This window comes from Stegodyphus dumicola, chromosome X2 (genome assembly GCF_044657685.1).
Source record: "Stegodyphus dumicola isolate Sdum_Otavi_A_Nest chromosome X2, ASM4465768v1".
NCBI lineage: Eukaryota > Metazoa > Arthropoda > Arachnida > Araneae > Eresidae > Stegodyphus > Stegodyphus dumicola.
The window spans coordinates 75,179,536-75,196,324 of record NC_140781.1 but is presented as its reverse complement, the minus strand read 5'-3'; the positions used below and the strand labels follow the sequence as shown (position 1 = coordinate 75,196,324).

The 16,789-nt window shown below is 31.5% G+C and overlaps 1 protein-coding gene across 1 annotated transcript in view; it reads right to left on the bottom strand.

The window, feature by feature from the left end:
* The window catches only part of LOC118200241 (protein SERAC1-like), a 134,785-nt gene that overhangs the window by 62,899 nt on the left and 55,097 nt on the right, over positions 1–16,789 (bottom strand). The window contains exons 6-8 of the mRNA XM_035372179.2: positions 16,030–16,149; positions 6,616–6,898; positions 1,368–1,521 (exon numbers count right to left, since the gene is read on the bottom strand). Coding sequence (XP_035228070.1) covers positions 1,368–1,521; positions 6,616–6,898; positions 16,030–16,149 — 557 coding nt within the window. The remainder of the gene's footprint in view (positions 1–1,367; positions 1,522–6,615; positions 6,899–16,029; positions 16,150–16,789) is intronic.

The window sequence follows — 16,789 nt, the reverse complement described above, 5'->3', positions numbered from 1 at the left end:
CGTCTCATCAAGAAGATGATCCCTTGAAGGGCTAGGGTACCTCGGGACTGCCACACCCGTACTCACAAAAGTGAGCCCCCTGAGGGGCAAAGTGACAGAATGATGAATAACCATTTCTTGCATGTACAGTGTTTCATATTTTGAACTCTACCATGAGGAACTAAATGAAACATGTAATGCAAAAGATACATTTTGTGCACAATCACAGTATTATACTACACAGATATTACATACAGCTTTTCAGATTTCATGATCAAAAACATGAAATAAGTTCTTGGTAGGATTAGTTGATACTATAGACAATTAAAGCCAAAAACAAGAGATTCTATATCCCTGTTATAAAACAAATCAAACAGATGTGACATGGTTCTAAAACACTGAAAAGCAACATTAATAAAGAGTGTGTTGATGTAAAGTGATGTAAAGGTAATGTTACAACACTGTTATATACCCCCCAGCAAATTTTAAAGTGGGACTGCACTGAAAGAACATTTCACTCAATGTTCAACACAGCTGTTAAGGTATACATGAATGTAAGCTGTATGAGTTCTTTTCAAACAACCAGATGGGATAGCCCCATGTACAACTCACAGCTGCATAACCAAAAGGAATGAAGGCCTTATGCAAAATTTATGCTAACCCATTTATTACTGTTTAAAAAGCTCAAAACAATGGATAGATCATTGTTAGGGACTAAAACACAATGCATTGATGGAGTCACGATTCTGGTAAGTGCAGTCTCTAAAGATCCTCCAATTTAGGTCTACAGATACCAATCAAGAAAAAGTGCCTTGCTTCAAGGCTGGTATTATACTCTAGGATATTCTCAGTCTAACTTGAGAAGCAGCCTAGGTAGACAGCATTTGTGCACTTCTTCCAAATTAAAATAAACAAATATAGGACTGGCACTTGCTATAGCAAATCAGTGCCAGAGCTATTGTGTCTTTGTAAACATAAAGCTGCTCGCATTTATGTGAGATGTCTTACCTCAACAGGATATTCTCTACATATTCTTTCAAACTACCACTTTCTCAGAAAACACTTCAAATCCATTAAGACCATGAACATGCGGATAGTTTTTTAACTGAATCTTGTAAAACTCCAAAAGGATGGAAAATAATTTAACATTACAAATAGCAAAAAGCAATACAACAAGGAACATATTTTGTTTAACAAAATTTTTAGGGAGGAGAGGGAAGACACATTTCCTTACATATTATTTTTCAATGCACACTTTTTTTAACAACTGGATACATAGTCATAGTTAAAAAATCTGTTTCTCGGAAATTAGTATTTTTGGAGGGGATCAAAAAGAAACCCCAATATGAAAATAAAATTAAAAGGATGAATTCAACATATTTCAATACCCTTGTCTATTGTGAGGATGAAGTAGATAAACTCCACTGTCATACAATGAATGATGAAAATCATCCTTATCTAGATTTGCAAGAGCTTTAGCAGCTGGAAGATTAACCTCAACATATGGAGATATTTTCCATGATGCTAAGATGCCAATCCAACCTAAATAATTTTAAAGTATAAAATATGTTACAAGGGTTATTTATTTATCCAAAATTTACTATATTATTTTTCTATTCTGTATTTAGTATTAGTTCATAAAATTATAGTACAAGATTTTATGCTAAAATATTAAAAGATTTAAAGAATAGACCTAGCACACTCAAAATTAAGAGTAAGCACAAGTTTTTATGCTAAAATATTAAAAGATTTAAAGAATGGAAATTATTTGCAAAAAAGGTAAAAATACATCATTGACTGAACAACAAAATACTAAGAAAGAAATGTATTTATAATCCTACATATAGAAGCACATTCAAAATTAAGAGCAAAACCTAAAGAAATCATTTGACATTCTTATCCTTAGTAACATACCTTTTATGAATTATTTTGAGAATAATTTGTACTACAGTTTTTTTTAACATATACTAAAGTGTTTAATAACTTTCAGATGTGTTTGTTTACAAGGAAGAAGTTTAGTTTCCTGTTTCCCTTAATGAAAAAAAAAATTTCTCTACTTAAATTATAAATAATTACGGAAGCAGGAATAAGAATAAAACATTCCTGATTTCCTTGGTAGGACTACATGAGAATTATTGGGTCATCTGAAAAGTTCCATACGATGGCCCTTTAAAGTTCTCAAATATGGTGGAAAAGTGCTCAAATTATCCATTCATGGAAAAATTATTTCAGTCTCAACTGACCGGTGAAACCAGCATTTCTGTTGAATACAGACATGGCTACTCGCTTTCCTGATACTTTGAAACCTAGATCTGCCCATCATGCCAAACCAAATATTCATCAAACACGTTCGGGCCAACGTGCATTTCCTTGATTTTTATGTATCATCATGCTGATAACAGAAGGGGAGTATGCAGTGGACTACAGGGAGATGAGAAAATCCTGTGTGTGGTCCCCGCAAGTCACTGCTTCCAAGGTTTTCTGTCACACACCATGCTTCTAACATCGCAGATGCAATAATTCATTCCAGTTAACAGTGCAAGAGACATAACTTCACAACTAGTGTCAGAAGATTTTTAGAGTTCTACATACTGCGTCTGTCATCAAATTCTCTTGATTTCAGGAGGGTTGACAAACCAATGAACGATTTTGTTTTCCCTCTGATATCATTTCACATATAACGAATTAGAGGATGTAAAATACAACAAAAAAATTAAGGAGGCATGCCTAAATGTCTAAAAAAATTTTCCATCAGAACAAGATGTCAGAAGGCTCCTGAACTCTCGATCATACAGACCTACAGTGCTCTTGAGCTTTCGACTAGGGAAGCTCATTAGCCAGCTCCTCACACTATGAGAACTATAATTCCTTTCAATAACTGTCCACACTATCCATGAATTATATACTATATACATATAAAGAGCTCCTCGTAATTGTAATAATATGTTTCGAGTTCAATAATCAGGGTTGCCACTCAAACAGGAGAATGAAATTCCCTGACTTTTCCAGGTTTTCCAGGTGTGTTTCAAGAAAATTCCAGTCTATCTGCACAATGTACGTTGGCTGTGCTAAGAGGTAAATTAATTATGGTATTACTTGTATTGTGTAGCAAATTCACTTAATTATTCAATAAATCCCAGAGGACATTTATTCTTAATTATTCTTGGTATACTTTGATAATTTTGTTTAGTTTTCCACTTAAGAAACTTAATAAAATTTAAGATATATACATTAAATAACAAATGTATGTTTTATTTAATACTCATGATCATCACCAATTCAACACGAGGCTAATCCGGTCCTTATAAATCACAACACAATGCTAAATAGTTAAGATTTTATGTAAATTTAATTTGCGTGAGGTATGTTCTTAAAAGGCACCTTAACACTTGAAAACACAAATATAATTATAATAGTTTTTGTTTTCTCCACTGAAGATTGAGATTAGAATCTTCCCAATCTGGAATAAAATAAGGCTTTTTTGCAGACATTCTGCAGCTAAACGAAAGAAAGAAATCTAATTTAATAAATTGAGGTATTTTATATTAATTTCGCAGCATACATAAGGAAAAAATATGTGCATTAAATTTCGTGATGGTATGTCATCATACTGCTATAATTAATTTCAGGATTATGCCAGAGAAAATTTCCTGAAATTTGGAAATATTATTTACTAATAATAAATAAATTTAGAGGGAAGAAGCAACATTAAATTATATGAATAACATAAAAATAATTACTTCAAAATTGAATTATAACAATCAACGATATTTTAGCGAATATAGTTATATTACATGGCTAGCCTAGATGACTGATTACTATTTTTTTATTTTACTGCAAAATGGCAAGGTATTTATTAAAAAGAAAAAAAAAAAAAAAAGGTTTAAAAAGATTTTGCGGTAAAATTCTAGTATACGGTAAGGCTTTGGGCACGATTTTGAAAATTGTCGCCAAGACCAAAATGACCCGTTTACTGCGCATCATGATGTCGCCAAATCTTCTTATTATTCTAACCAAAGAACGTCTATGTAAAAGAAGAAAAGGTTCCATACAAGTAAAATGCTATTACGCCGCTAGAATGCGGAGGGAAAATTTGCCAAGGGATTTGGCGACGGAACCTGGCGGCCAGAATTTTCCTCTCCGCGATGTGTACAGGAAATTGAGAAACACGTGTTAAGAAGAAACGCTCTTTGACAAAAAGAAAACTACGAAAATCCGTTTTTAAATTATTGCGAAAAATCCAAGAAGAAACGTTTTATTAAAGGGCGTTTCTTCTTGGATTTTTCGCAATAATTTTAAAAACGGTTTTTCGTAGTTTTTTTTTTTTTTCCTGGAAATAACTAATCCATGAATTAATTTACTTGAACCAAAAAATATTTTCTTTTCCTTTAGAGTTTAACCACTTGCGCTAAGACTAAACTTCACGGTTGCGGTGCCATGCGCTACAATATAACAAGCGGTAAAGTGTCTCATTTACGCCGCTCCGCATCTGCGAGTGCAATCCAGAGCTGTAACTCGAGAAATAAACAATCTCGTTGTTAGGCGACGTGTGCACCACGTTATTTTCATTTTTGCGATAAATGCTTATCGACGTGGTGTTCACGTCGCTCGCGGTTTGAGACAAAAGCATCTCGACGTGCGTGGCACGTGTTTTTAGCGCAAGTGGTTAAAGAAATTTTAAACGATATTCATTTTATGAACTCTTGATAACGTGACCTTCGAACTTCGACACCGGTTTCGAGCTTTGGCGACAGATATATCAGACATGCACAGCTGTTTCCCTCTATGATGGAACGGAGCCACAGCCACGTCTGTTGCAGAGAGGTTTTCCTTCTTTACGATACATATTCTTTGATTCTAACCTCCATGGTACCGTATACTAGGATTAAACCCATTTTGTTTTATACGAGAATAGGTACTTTCTTTAATTCATGCACTGCACATGCGATTCTCGAGAATACTGGAAACCAAAAGTTGCGGGAAAGTTGCTTTGCCTTTCTAAAAGACAATCAAATTGGAGCTGCGAAAATTGGCTCTATGCCAGCTACCCGAATGACACTCACGTGATACATAATTCGCCAAAAAGTTATCTCTTCCGACGTCGGCGCAAAAATCGCTTCTTTTTGGCGGGATCGTTGTATGAACTTCCCTGACTTTTCCAGATTTTGACAAAAATACTTAAATTCCCTGACTTTTCCCTGAATATTATGGTCAATTTTCGAATTCCCTGACTTTTCCCGGTTTTCCAGGTAGCGTGGCAACCCTGAATGCAGTAAGTATCACACAACCTCACAAACGTACCCAATTATTATTTATAAGAAGTCAGTTGCACTACCTGCCGCCTGTAACCCACAATAGCCCCTACAGAACATTCAGTGCACAGCCAGCATAAACTTCAACTGCATACAGTAATACAGTTGTCCCTCGGATTTCTTTTCATGGAACCGTTCCCCCCAATGCATTTTGAAATATAGTGACAATGAGGTATGCTGTGCAATCAGATTTTGCTTAAACACTTTTTCAAAGCTTCAGGAGGCCTATGCATACAATGTTTTGTATGCATACAATTTATAGAATTTTCAGAAGGAAGGGAATCTATTGAAAATGAATCTCACTAGGAAAGATCTGCTGAAAAAAATCAGGAACAACTGCAAGAAATGACAAATATGTTGCCAGAATGTGGGATCTTGTGCGTTCTAATCATCACTTAACAGTCATAATTATTGAAGAATTTAATCAGATTTTGACAAATGAATTGGGGATAAAAAAATCTATGCAAAAACTGTTCTGAAAAGCCATTTTTCAGTACAAAAGAAGAACAGAAGGGGAAAATGATTTGATTTCTTGGAGTGGATTGAGAGTGATCCTCATTTTCTAGAATATGTCATTATTGGCAATGAGTATTGGGCATTCAGGTAGGCCCCTGAAACGAAGTGCCAGAGCCAGGAATGGCCCACTTCAAACTCACATACACACACACACACACACACACACAAAAAAAAAAAAAAAAAAAGATAAAAAATACGCAGATTTGCTTTTTTGATGGCAAGGGAATCGTGGCTCCACGCCAAACAATAAACTAACACTTTTACAGACAACTTCTTGAAAGACTTCAAAAAACAGTCATGTGTATGAAGACCAAGAATAAAAACCAATTGGGTACTGCTTCAAGACTATGCATCTTGTTACACTGCATTTTCAATTAATGAATTTTGGGCAAAAGAACATTCCTATGGCTCAGCTTCAAAGGGCGATTTTGAGACTCTAGAAACATTAAAATGATCGTAACAAACCAACTGAAAGTAATTTCAGATCTAAGTTCCAGCAATGCTATGAAGAGTTTCCAATGGTGCTATCATTTCCAATGCTGTTTTGGCTTCCCAACGTGATTAATTCGAGACTGCAATTTTAAATGAATAAAAATTATTTAAAAAAAAGTCTCATTACTTTATTTTTACACCTTGTAAAACAAAAAAATTAAACTGAAAAATGAGATAAAAATTACAATTTATATTATGTCAAATCATTATTATTTCAAATGTAATACAAAACAAGAAGCAAAATTTAAATTAAAAATACAAGAAAACAGAATAAAATTCAAAATAATAATCTAGGGAAGGAAGAAATTTCATTTACCTGTAACAGAAAATATTTTTGTAAATTCTTCTTCCAATGAAAAATTTGCAAGAATTTGAGCAATCAGACTTTGAAATTGATAATCATTTTCATGACATTTTAATATCTTTAACAACAGTTTCATTACCCCATTTTCAACCATAATATATTTATGCGATTTTACAGCAGAATGAGCCAAAATAGCCTCCAAGCAAAGTTTATGAAATGTAAACACAGCCTTCTTTTTTTGCTGGGAGTGATAAATATTGGTCATATCTTCCAACTCATAGTCCCATGTGGATTCCTGAGACAAAAAAAAAAAAAACAAAAAAAAAAAAATTACCATTTGTCTACATAAAATAATATTTATTAAACAAATTTAATATATATAAAATAATATTTATTTAAATGATTTCAGATTTTCAAACAAAAAATGTAAATAATTAAAAGAAGTTGCAAAAAGGCAAATTTTAAGCAAGTGAATAAGTACAATTCCTGCATGGATTAATATGATGTTCTAGCCTCAGGTTATACTTCCAAATGTCAAACATGCATAAAATTCAAATGAAACAGCAATTTAGGTTACTTCACTAATTATGGCACACTTGGTGGCCATCTGACAAGAAGGAAGTGCTTTTGTGACTTTACCCCCCCCCTCCAAAAAAAGGACTCATAACTCCCATGGAAAAAGACATGCAGATCTCATGCTAACAATCCACAGCCCAGCGGGACAAAAGCAAAGAGAAAATATCAGTTTCTGAATAAATGATGATTCATCAAACATTTAAAAACATTTTGTAACAATATTTGAAACCAACATTTCTTTAGTATCTGAGATTTTATTCTTTGCTCACTATAAAATTGAAATATCAATTCAAATTTAAAAAAAAATATTGATTAAAAGAATATCCAAGGCTAATTTTTAATTTCAGAATTCTAATATTTCATAAATTTTTCGTGTTCTTTAATTATCTTGACAATTTTGCTTGGCCTATCTGGAATAAAATTTTGCTCTTAAAATAATAATAATAATAATAAATTAAAGAATCTTCTTTTGACAGAGTATTTTTTTTTCCCCATACAGAGGAGAGATTTTGCCAGTTTCTCTCAAAATGCATAGAGATTTCCTATAAAACCAATGTTAGCACGAGTTTTGTTTAAAGCCACACCACACTACATGATATTTAGCAGAGAATGACTACCAAGTGAGGCTTCAATACCCATTTGAATGCTGTTATGAGCACTGTTCAGAACTAACAATGCATATGGTGTAGGCACATTCAGTGAAAGAGAAAAAGGTTAATGTGAAAAGGCACCAAACCATAAAAGATTACTTGGATATACTGGTGTTCCAAATGAAAGAATTATTAAATCAAACCAAACTTTTCCCCCAGATCACGTAAGAATTGTACATAAGCATTAATAAAAGTATAATGTTTTTCAAACTGAATAATGCAAAAGTGTTGCTGCTAATTCCAAACTATGGACAAAACTCTAAAGCAGGAAACTATCATTTCTGTTATCATCAAATAATTATATCACCATTAGAAGATATAATTATTAATGGGTTCCATGGCCTTTTCTCATCTTATAACACCTTTTGATATTATTAATAAATTAATTCAATCCAGCGATGTAAAACGCCATTCTTCTAAGAGGGCAGATCTATGTTTCTGAGTGTTCTGGGGAATGGAGGTAGTGCTCCACAACTCACTGACTTAAGATAGCCAGACAGGCACAATAAGATTGAGGTCAGGCAAGCATGGTGGCCAATCCAATTAAACAATTTTCAGTTTGAAGGTACTGCCACAACAGTTCAATAACATCGAAAACTGACATCTATAGACAAAAACTGAAAGTATACCAAACTTTAACAGCCTTACTTAGATACAGAATTGTTGATTATCTATAGTCTTGCCCAAATTATTGTTAGGAATTTTGTATATATGTAAATAATTTTAGTGAAATTATGTACGAAATTGTAGTATCTTTTGTATAACGTACCATGAAAGACAACAAAGGTCTGTTATAAAAATAAGATTACAAGGGCACATCTAACATTGAGGTAATTAGCTATCTCATTAAAGTGGCAAAATATCGCCAAGCTGGCAATGGATTTAGAGACTAAAATTTGTGGTCAAACTCAGAATAATCGTCAAATATCGTGACCATTTGGTGACATTTTGGTTCAGTCCCTGTATAACTATAACTGGCACTATAATAGATCCCTACATGTAACTGCATCCTGCCCTTATATGTAACTTTAACTATATATGCCTTCAAGAAATGGAAGATACTAGAGATTTCTCGGCGGCCAGGAAAACTATACAAGACCAATAAAAGTATCAGTTCTCAGATTTTTTTTTTATCTCAGAGTTGACATCGAAGTATTGATATCTTCATGAGAGTTTCACTCTTTAGATGCACTTTGCAGTGCTTTGTGTTTGACGTTCTTAGTACTTTGAAGTGGTAACTACTCATTGTGCTCTGTCATATTGAGAAGAGCTGTATAAATAAATTTGTGGAAAGCTAAAGAACTGTTAAGTCTTTCTTTTCGAAAAATAAATTTTATCAAACTATCATCAGTTCTAAGCACATTCAGTCCATATACAAACCATAGACATGCAACAAGTTTTGGTGTCAGAAGTGGGACCGAATGCCAGTGACAAAAGGTATTAACGAGCAACTAAGCTGGTGACAGCCTTTCCTGCTTTCCATGAGAAGATAGAAGGGCCATAAATTCAGTTAAAGAGGAGATGAAAACTGTTCAAGAAGAGATGTAAGCAGGCCAAGAAAAGACTGAAGCAGGTCAAGAGGAAATGAAAATGCAAATCACTGCCATAAGAAGAAACAAAATCGAGTCTAGGGAAGGCAAAAGAGACATGATTGAAGATAAAGTTGGAGAAATTCAAAAAAGAGTTTCTGCTGTCGATCAACAAACCAAAGAAGGAATTTCTGCTGTCAATGAACAAATTGATAATAGAGTTTCTCGCACAGCAAAGTTTCCATAAAGGTAACAAAGATTATACCATGATACTTCAATATTAAATTCCTTTAAAGCAATTTTTGTACACTGAAGAGCTCTTGAAAATTCAGCAATATTTTTTTCTGATTTCTCTCTTGCTCCTAATATTAATGTATTCATTTATTATGGTGTAAATTCAGAAAAATCTTAACGCCTTTAGAACTAAATTTTCATTATGTTTGCTAGGATGATCTGTAAAAGAAGCAAATATGTCTTTTGGAGAAATTGATTTATTTCACTCAGAAGTGTACTTCATGCAATATAAATCACATTTTACAGTAGTAGGATGTTGTAAAAAAGCATCATTACAAAAAGTATATACATATATAATATTAGATGAATTAAGAAACTTCCTAATATTATCAGGGATAAATTTTTTTTTTAATTTAATTTTGTCCTGTTTATATTCCCCAAAAGGATCAAAATATTCTACAATATTTATATTTAGAATCATTATAGTAAGGAGCCCAGCATGTTCCAGGACCTCTAGATGCATATAAATTAAAGATTCCACTTTCAAATTTTAAAATTTTTTTAGATAATGTATCTGATGAAAATACACCTCTAAATTCTTTTCCCTTTTTTTTTTTTTTTTTTTTTTTTTTTTTTGTATTTTCTTTTATCATTTGATCTTAAATTACCAATTCAGTTATTTTAATTTTCCAATGGCTTTTCTTTTCTTTTCTTTTCTTTTCTTTTTTTCTTTTTTTTTATTATATCCTTGAGATTTTTTTCAGCTTAGTGGAGCTCTTGAACATCCATCCACGTATTCAAAACATTGACGCATTCCTTTTCCTAAAAGTTTCTGAGGTGTATAAGAACCTAAACCACTTACTGCTCCTAATCCGAATGACGCTAAAATAGGTAATATAAAATGCTGAAAACCTCCAAATAACTGGTTGTTGTTTCTTATATAAAATATTGAAAAATGGTGTATTTTCTTTCAAACATGTTTTTAATATTTGAGAATGAAGATTTTCTGGATCCAAATGAACAATTTTTTAATAACTGAAGTAGTCTGGGCATGTTTAAAAATTTCATAAGTTCATTAAGAATTTGTGGTTTTCTGGTTATCTGCTTATTCTAGTTCAGGTAGAAATCTTGATCTGAATGTAGGAAATTAAATAATTCCAATAGCTTCTTGAATATTTTTTACAATTCCTTTCAGTGATTTTTCATAATTTTTTATTTCTTTGGTTTATAAAAATCCTCTCACGATTTTTGAATGCCTAATTTTTCTTCATTATTTTTTAAAATCTGTTTAAGTAAATTTTTAACTGAATCTTTTATCTTCAATTTTTTAGAGTTTTCTTTCTCATTCACTAAATTCTGTCTCTTTTTACTAGTTGTAAATTTTTATGTACTACTTGTAAATTCATCCTTAATACATGAAATCAACAATAACAAAAAAGAGATAGAGAGAATATCTTCATATAATATTAGATGATGATGAAGATGACGATGATGATGATTTTACAGACCCAGATTAACATTCTTTATAACAGATTCACACCTTTAAACTTGTAATCGTTGAAGATTCAGCAGGGTTGCCACTCAAACAGGAGAATGAAATTCCCTGACTTTTCCAGGTTTTCCAGGTGTGTTTCAAGAAAATTCCAGTCTATCCGCATAATGTACGTTGGCTGTGCTAAGAGGTAAATTAATTATGGTATTACTTGTATTGTGTAGCAAATTCACTTAATTATTCAATAAATCCCAGAGGACATTTATTCTTAATTATTCTTGGTATACTTTGTTTGATAACTTTGTTTAGTTTTCCACTTAAGAAACTTAATAAAATTTAAGATATATATATTGGATAACAAATGTATGTTTTATTTAATTATTACTCATGATCATCACCAGTTCAACACGAGGCTAATCCGGTCCTTATAAATCACAATGCAATGCTAAATAGTTAGGTTAGATTTTAGGTAAATTTAATTTGCGTGAGGTATGTTCTTAAAACCTTAACACTTGAAAACACAAATATAATTATAATAGTTGTTGTTTTCTCCACTGAAGATTGAGATTAGAATCTTCCCAATCTGGAATAAAATAAGGCTTTTTTTGCAGACATTCTGCAGCTAAATGAAAGAAAGAAATCTATTTTAATAAATTGAGGTATTTTATATTTATTTTGCAGCATACATAAGGAAAAAATGTGCATTAAATTTCGTGATGGTATGTCATCATACTGCTATAATTAATTTCAGGATTATGCCAGAGAAAATTTCCTGAAATTTGGAAATATTATTTACTAATAATAAATAAATTTAGAGGGAAGACGCAACATTAAATTATATGAATAACATAAAAATAATTACTTAAAAATTGAATTAGAATAATCATCTATATTTTAGCGAATATAGTTATATTACATCATTAGACTGATTACTATTTTTTTATTTTACTGCAAAATGACAAGGTATTTATTAAAAAGAAAAAAAAAGTTTTAAAAAGATTTTGCGGTAAAATTCTAGTATGTATACTAGTGCCAAGGCCTTATTGTAACATTATTGTTATGCCAAGGCCTTATTGTATAATCGTGCCAAGGCCTTATTGTAATAAGGCCTTGGCACGATTTTGAAAATTGTCGCCAAGACTAAAATGACCCGTTTACTGCGCATCAAGATGTCGCCAAATCCCATTATTATTCTAACCAACAAAGAACGTCTATGTAAAGAAGAAAAGGTACCATACAAGTAAAATGCTATTACGCCGCTAGAATGCGGAGGGAAAATTTGCCAAGGGATTTGGCGACGGAACCTGGCGGTCAGAATTATCCTCTCCGGGATGTATACAGGAAATTGAGAAACACGTGTTAAGAAGAAACGCTCTTTGACAAAAAGAAAACTACCAAAATCCGTTTTTAAATTATTGCGAAAAAACGTTTTATCAAAGGACGTTTCTTCTTGGATTTTTCGCAATAATTTTAAAAACGGATTTTTGTAGTTTTTTTTTTTTTTTTCCTCTGAAAATAACTAATCCCTGAATTAATTTACTTGCGCCAAAAAATATTTTCTTTTCCTTTAGAGTTTAACCACTTGCGCTAAGACTAAACTTCACGGTTGCGGTGTGCCGTGCGCTACAATATAACAAGCGGTAAAGTGTCTCATTTACGCCGCTCCGCATCTGCGAGTGCAATCCAGAGCTGTAACTCGAGAAATAAACAATCTCGTTGTTAGGCGACGTGTGCACCACGTTATTTTCATTTTTGCGATAAATGCTTATCGACGTGTTCACGTCGCTCGCGGTTTGAGACAAAAGCATCTTGACGTGCGTGGCACGTCTTTTTAGCGCAAGTGGTTAAAGAAATTTTAAACGATATTCATTTTATGAACTCTCGATAACGTGACCTTCGAACTTCGACACCGGTTTCGAGCTTTGGCGACAGATATATCAGACATGCACAGCTGTTTCCCTCTATGATGGAATGGAGCCACAGCCACGTCTGTTGCAGAGACATTTTCCTTCTTTACAATACATATTCTTTGATTCTAACCTCCATAGTACCATATACTAGGATTAAACCCATTTTGTTTTATATGAGAACAGGTACTTTCTTTAGTTCATGCACTGCACATGCGATTCTCGAGAATACTGGAAACCAAAAGTTGCGGGAGAGTTGCTTTGCCTTTCTAAAAGACAATCAAATTGGAGCTGCGAAAATTGGCTCTATGCCAGCTACCCGAATGACACTCACGTGATACATAATTCGGCAAAAAAGTTACCTCTTCCGACGTCGGCGCAAAAATCGCTTTTTTTGGCGGGATCGTTGTATGAACTTCCCTGACTTTTCCAGATTTTGACAAAAATACTTAAATTCCCTGACTTTTCCCTGAATATTTTGGTCAATTTTCGAATTCCCTGACTTTTCCCGGTTCTCCCGGTTTTCCAGGTAGCGTGGCAACCCTGATTCAGGTTCAGGTAAAACAATTATGTTAGTATTACAATAATATTAATTAAATACTATTTACATTTTTAATGCATTATATATATATATATATGCAAACATATTAATGAATCTGAATATTCTACATTAGAAGAAAACTATACCCTCTTTAAAAGATATTGAAAGAGAAGATACTCTCAAAATTCTTAAACCTAAGAAACTAAACAAAAAGAAAGAAGAAATTAGATGATAAATATTTGCATATTAAAGATATTATAGAAGCAACTGGGAAAAGAATAGAAAATGCTACAAATGCAATAAAAGATCAAGATGCTACTATGAAAAAGTTTATGATATTATTAATGATGTAATTTATTCAAATGAATTTGGTCCTTTATATGCCACTAGTTCACCTGCTGCTATTGAACTTCAACTTGGTAAAAATGGACTATTATTAAACTTTCAAAATTTATAAAATATAGAATAGTGAATGAAGGTTCTGAATTCGTAATATACGGATTTATTCAAATCACTTCAGAATTTTTCAAAGCTGAAATTAAGAAGGGTCATTCAATTTTTGATTTTAATACATATACAAATAAATATAAATCATGTTTATGTATATTAGTAAAGGTGATGAGTTTATATTAGAAGTTTGAACAAAGAAGGTAATTATTATTGAACCTTATTTGAAAACTGAAATGATAGACTAGAAACCTCTTCAGAAGCATCAGCTGTACTGTCTGCTGAATTTTCATCCTTAATAAATGGATATTGGGGTATCAAGAATTATCTGAGTCTTTCATTGCTGAATATAGAGTATATTGGGATATGTATGTAGAACTTACTAAAAATGATCCAAACTTTTTTATGATTATGCATGAAAAATCTTATCAATTGGAGTATTTTATCCAGATATAAAAAATTAATTTTAGATAACAATGGAAAAAATGATTGTGATATAATTTCAGAATATCAAACTTTAATTGATAAATTCATATTAGAAAATTTTAAGAAATTAAATATAATATTAGCTTCTAGATACCAGAACTTATCCAAAAATACTATTGAAGAACTGAAATGTGTAATAGATTGGAATGAAATAATTAAACATCAAAATTTAAGTGAAAACATTTTAAATAAATATGAAGATAAAACAAACTGGTGTAATCTAGATTTATACAGACAAGTAATGTGTAGCTTTATTAAAAGAAATTATGAGAGAATTAATATTACAGTATTAACTCAAATACGTGCATACCTTAAAAATGCTTGAAATTATTGTTTAAAGTTTAGAAATTCATCAAGATTACTTTCAGTGGTGTGTATTTGGGTAAGTTTTAAATTTTTACTTATAATAAATGAAGGACTCTAAAACAGCAGATTTAAATAAGTTCTTTACAAAACCACAGTGGGTTATATATAAGATCGAAATTAGTGAGTATATACATTTAAGCAAGATTAACGAACTTATAAAAACAAAAAAACAAAAATTTTCACAGAAGATTCATGATTGTGAAAATGTAATATTTATATGCAAATATTGTGAAGAAACACATCTGATATATCATAAACTATGTTATACAGCAAATCATCTCCCTAATTAAACTTAGAATTTACACAAGATTTGTACAAAGAAATTAAGAAACACAACACTTTAAATATAGTTAATAATTACATACGTAATTCACCTAACTGTTGAGAGAAAAGACCTTAAAAGCATTTCTCCTTATAACTGGAGATAATTACATAGGTAATTCACCTAACTGTTGAGAGAAAAGACCTTAAAAGCATTTCTCCTTATAATTGGAGCTAACAGAATTTAAATTAATTCAGTAATTAAATATTAATTAAAATTAGGTCAATAAAATTAAAATGGTCAATAGCTTACCTGCAAAATATAATACTGAATATTTAGGAAGTTCTAGATTTACAGATAGTAAATACTGTACTGTAAAATTTTAAAAAAAGATAAATAGATAGATTATATTATAGTGGAATAACTTTATATATTTCCAGGAGTTACATGTTTACCCTCCTGAATCCTTTTAATAATATTTTGATTTATAATATTTTGAATTTGTAAAGAATGAAAACATCACCATTTCATATGGAAATGAATCTTTAATTTAATGCTCCTTCTAGCAGGGGTCATGATAGAAATGCACTTAATTCTAATGGGAGGTTTTGATTATATCGGAAACTCTGATTCTTTTCAATTTTTTAGTCTCATTTGATATTTATCTTTTATTGAAAAAAACTTCCGATTTTTCCTGTAATTTTTTTAGAGTCTGACATAGCTAAAAAAATACATCTTTTGTTATAAAATCTTGACACAAGATAAAGTCGTGCAGGTTTGGGGGATTATGTTCGAGTTCTATCATTTTCACTCTGTCTATCGCTTCAGTAAATATCGAATGTCACAGATAACAAAGATGAACTAACTTTATGCATATTTTCAAAATACATATATCAGAATATATTAATGTGTACAGAAAAAGGGAATGAAACTTACATGTTGAAATAAACGATTTGCAAATATTATAGCTCGCTTTGACAAACGCTGAATGCACAAGTCAACACCATGAACTGGTAATGCCATTACAAAAAGCAAAAGCTCTAATTGCAGATTTCCCTGGAAGAAAAATACAAGAGAGAAATTAAACTAAATGATACAGAATAAAATTCAATTTTGTAAGTCACAATGCTGAGTACAATGCAGTCATAAGAGGAAAAAAATAACATTATAGTAATCAAATAAAATATATTGCATACTTCTATTGCAAGAAGAGTTACAGAAATACAATCAATAGCGGTATAATAATATGGCATTAGCAGCTTTGAAACATAACCACCATAGATTTCTTAGCTATTAAGAGTCCAAACAAATGCATAACTACATTCATTAATATTGTTTTGAAACACTTATTGAAAAATATACATTAAGCTAATCAAATATCCTAAACAAAAAGACTTATTTTAATGAAATAAATGAAAATTAGACCTTAAAGAACAATTACACACATTTAACTTATCTTAACTAAAATGCTACTTTCTCTTACATAAACAATAATCACAAGTAACTTATAAGTACATCTTATATCCAAGCAGTTGAATCATTTTGTTCTGTTACAACAAGAGCGACCAAACTTCACGAAAGCAAAAGCCTCATATTAGAATTCAGGAATATTGAAGAAACATAATTAAACTTTTCAAAAGCTGTAATTAGATATTTATATCATTTTGAAAGTAAAGTTTTTTAAAATGGGGGTTGA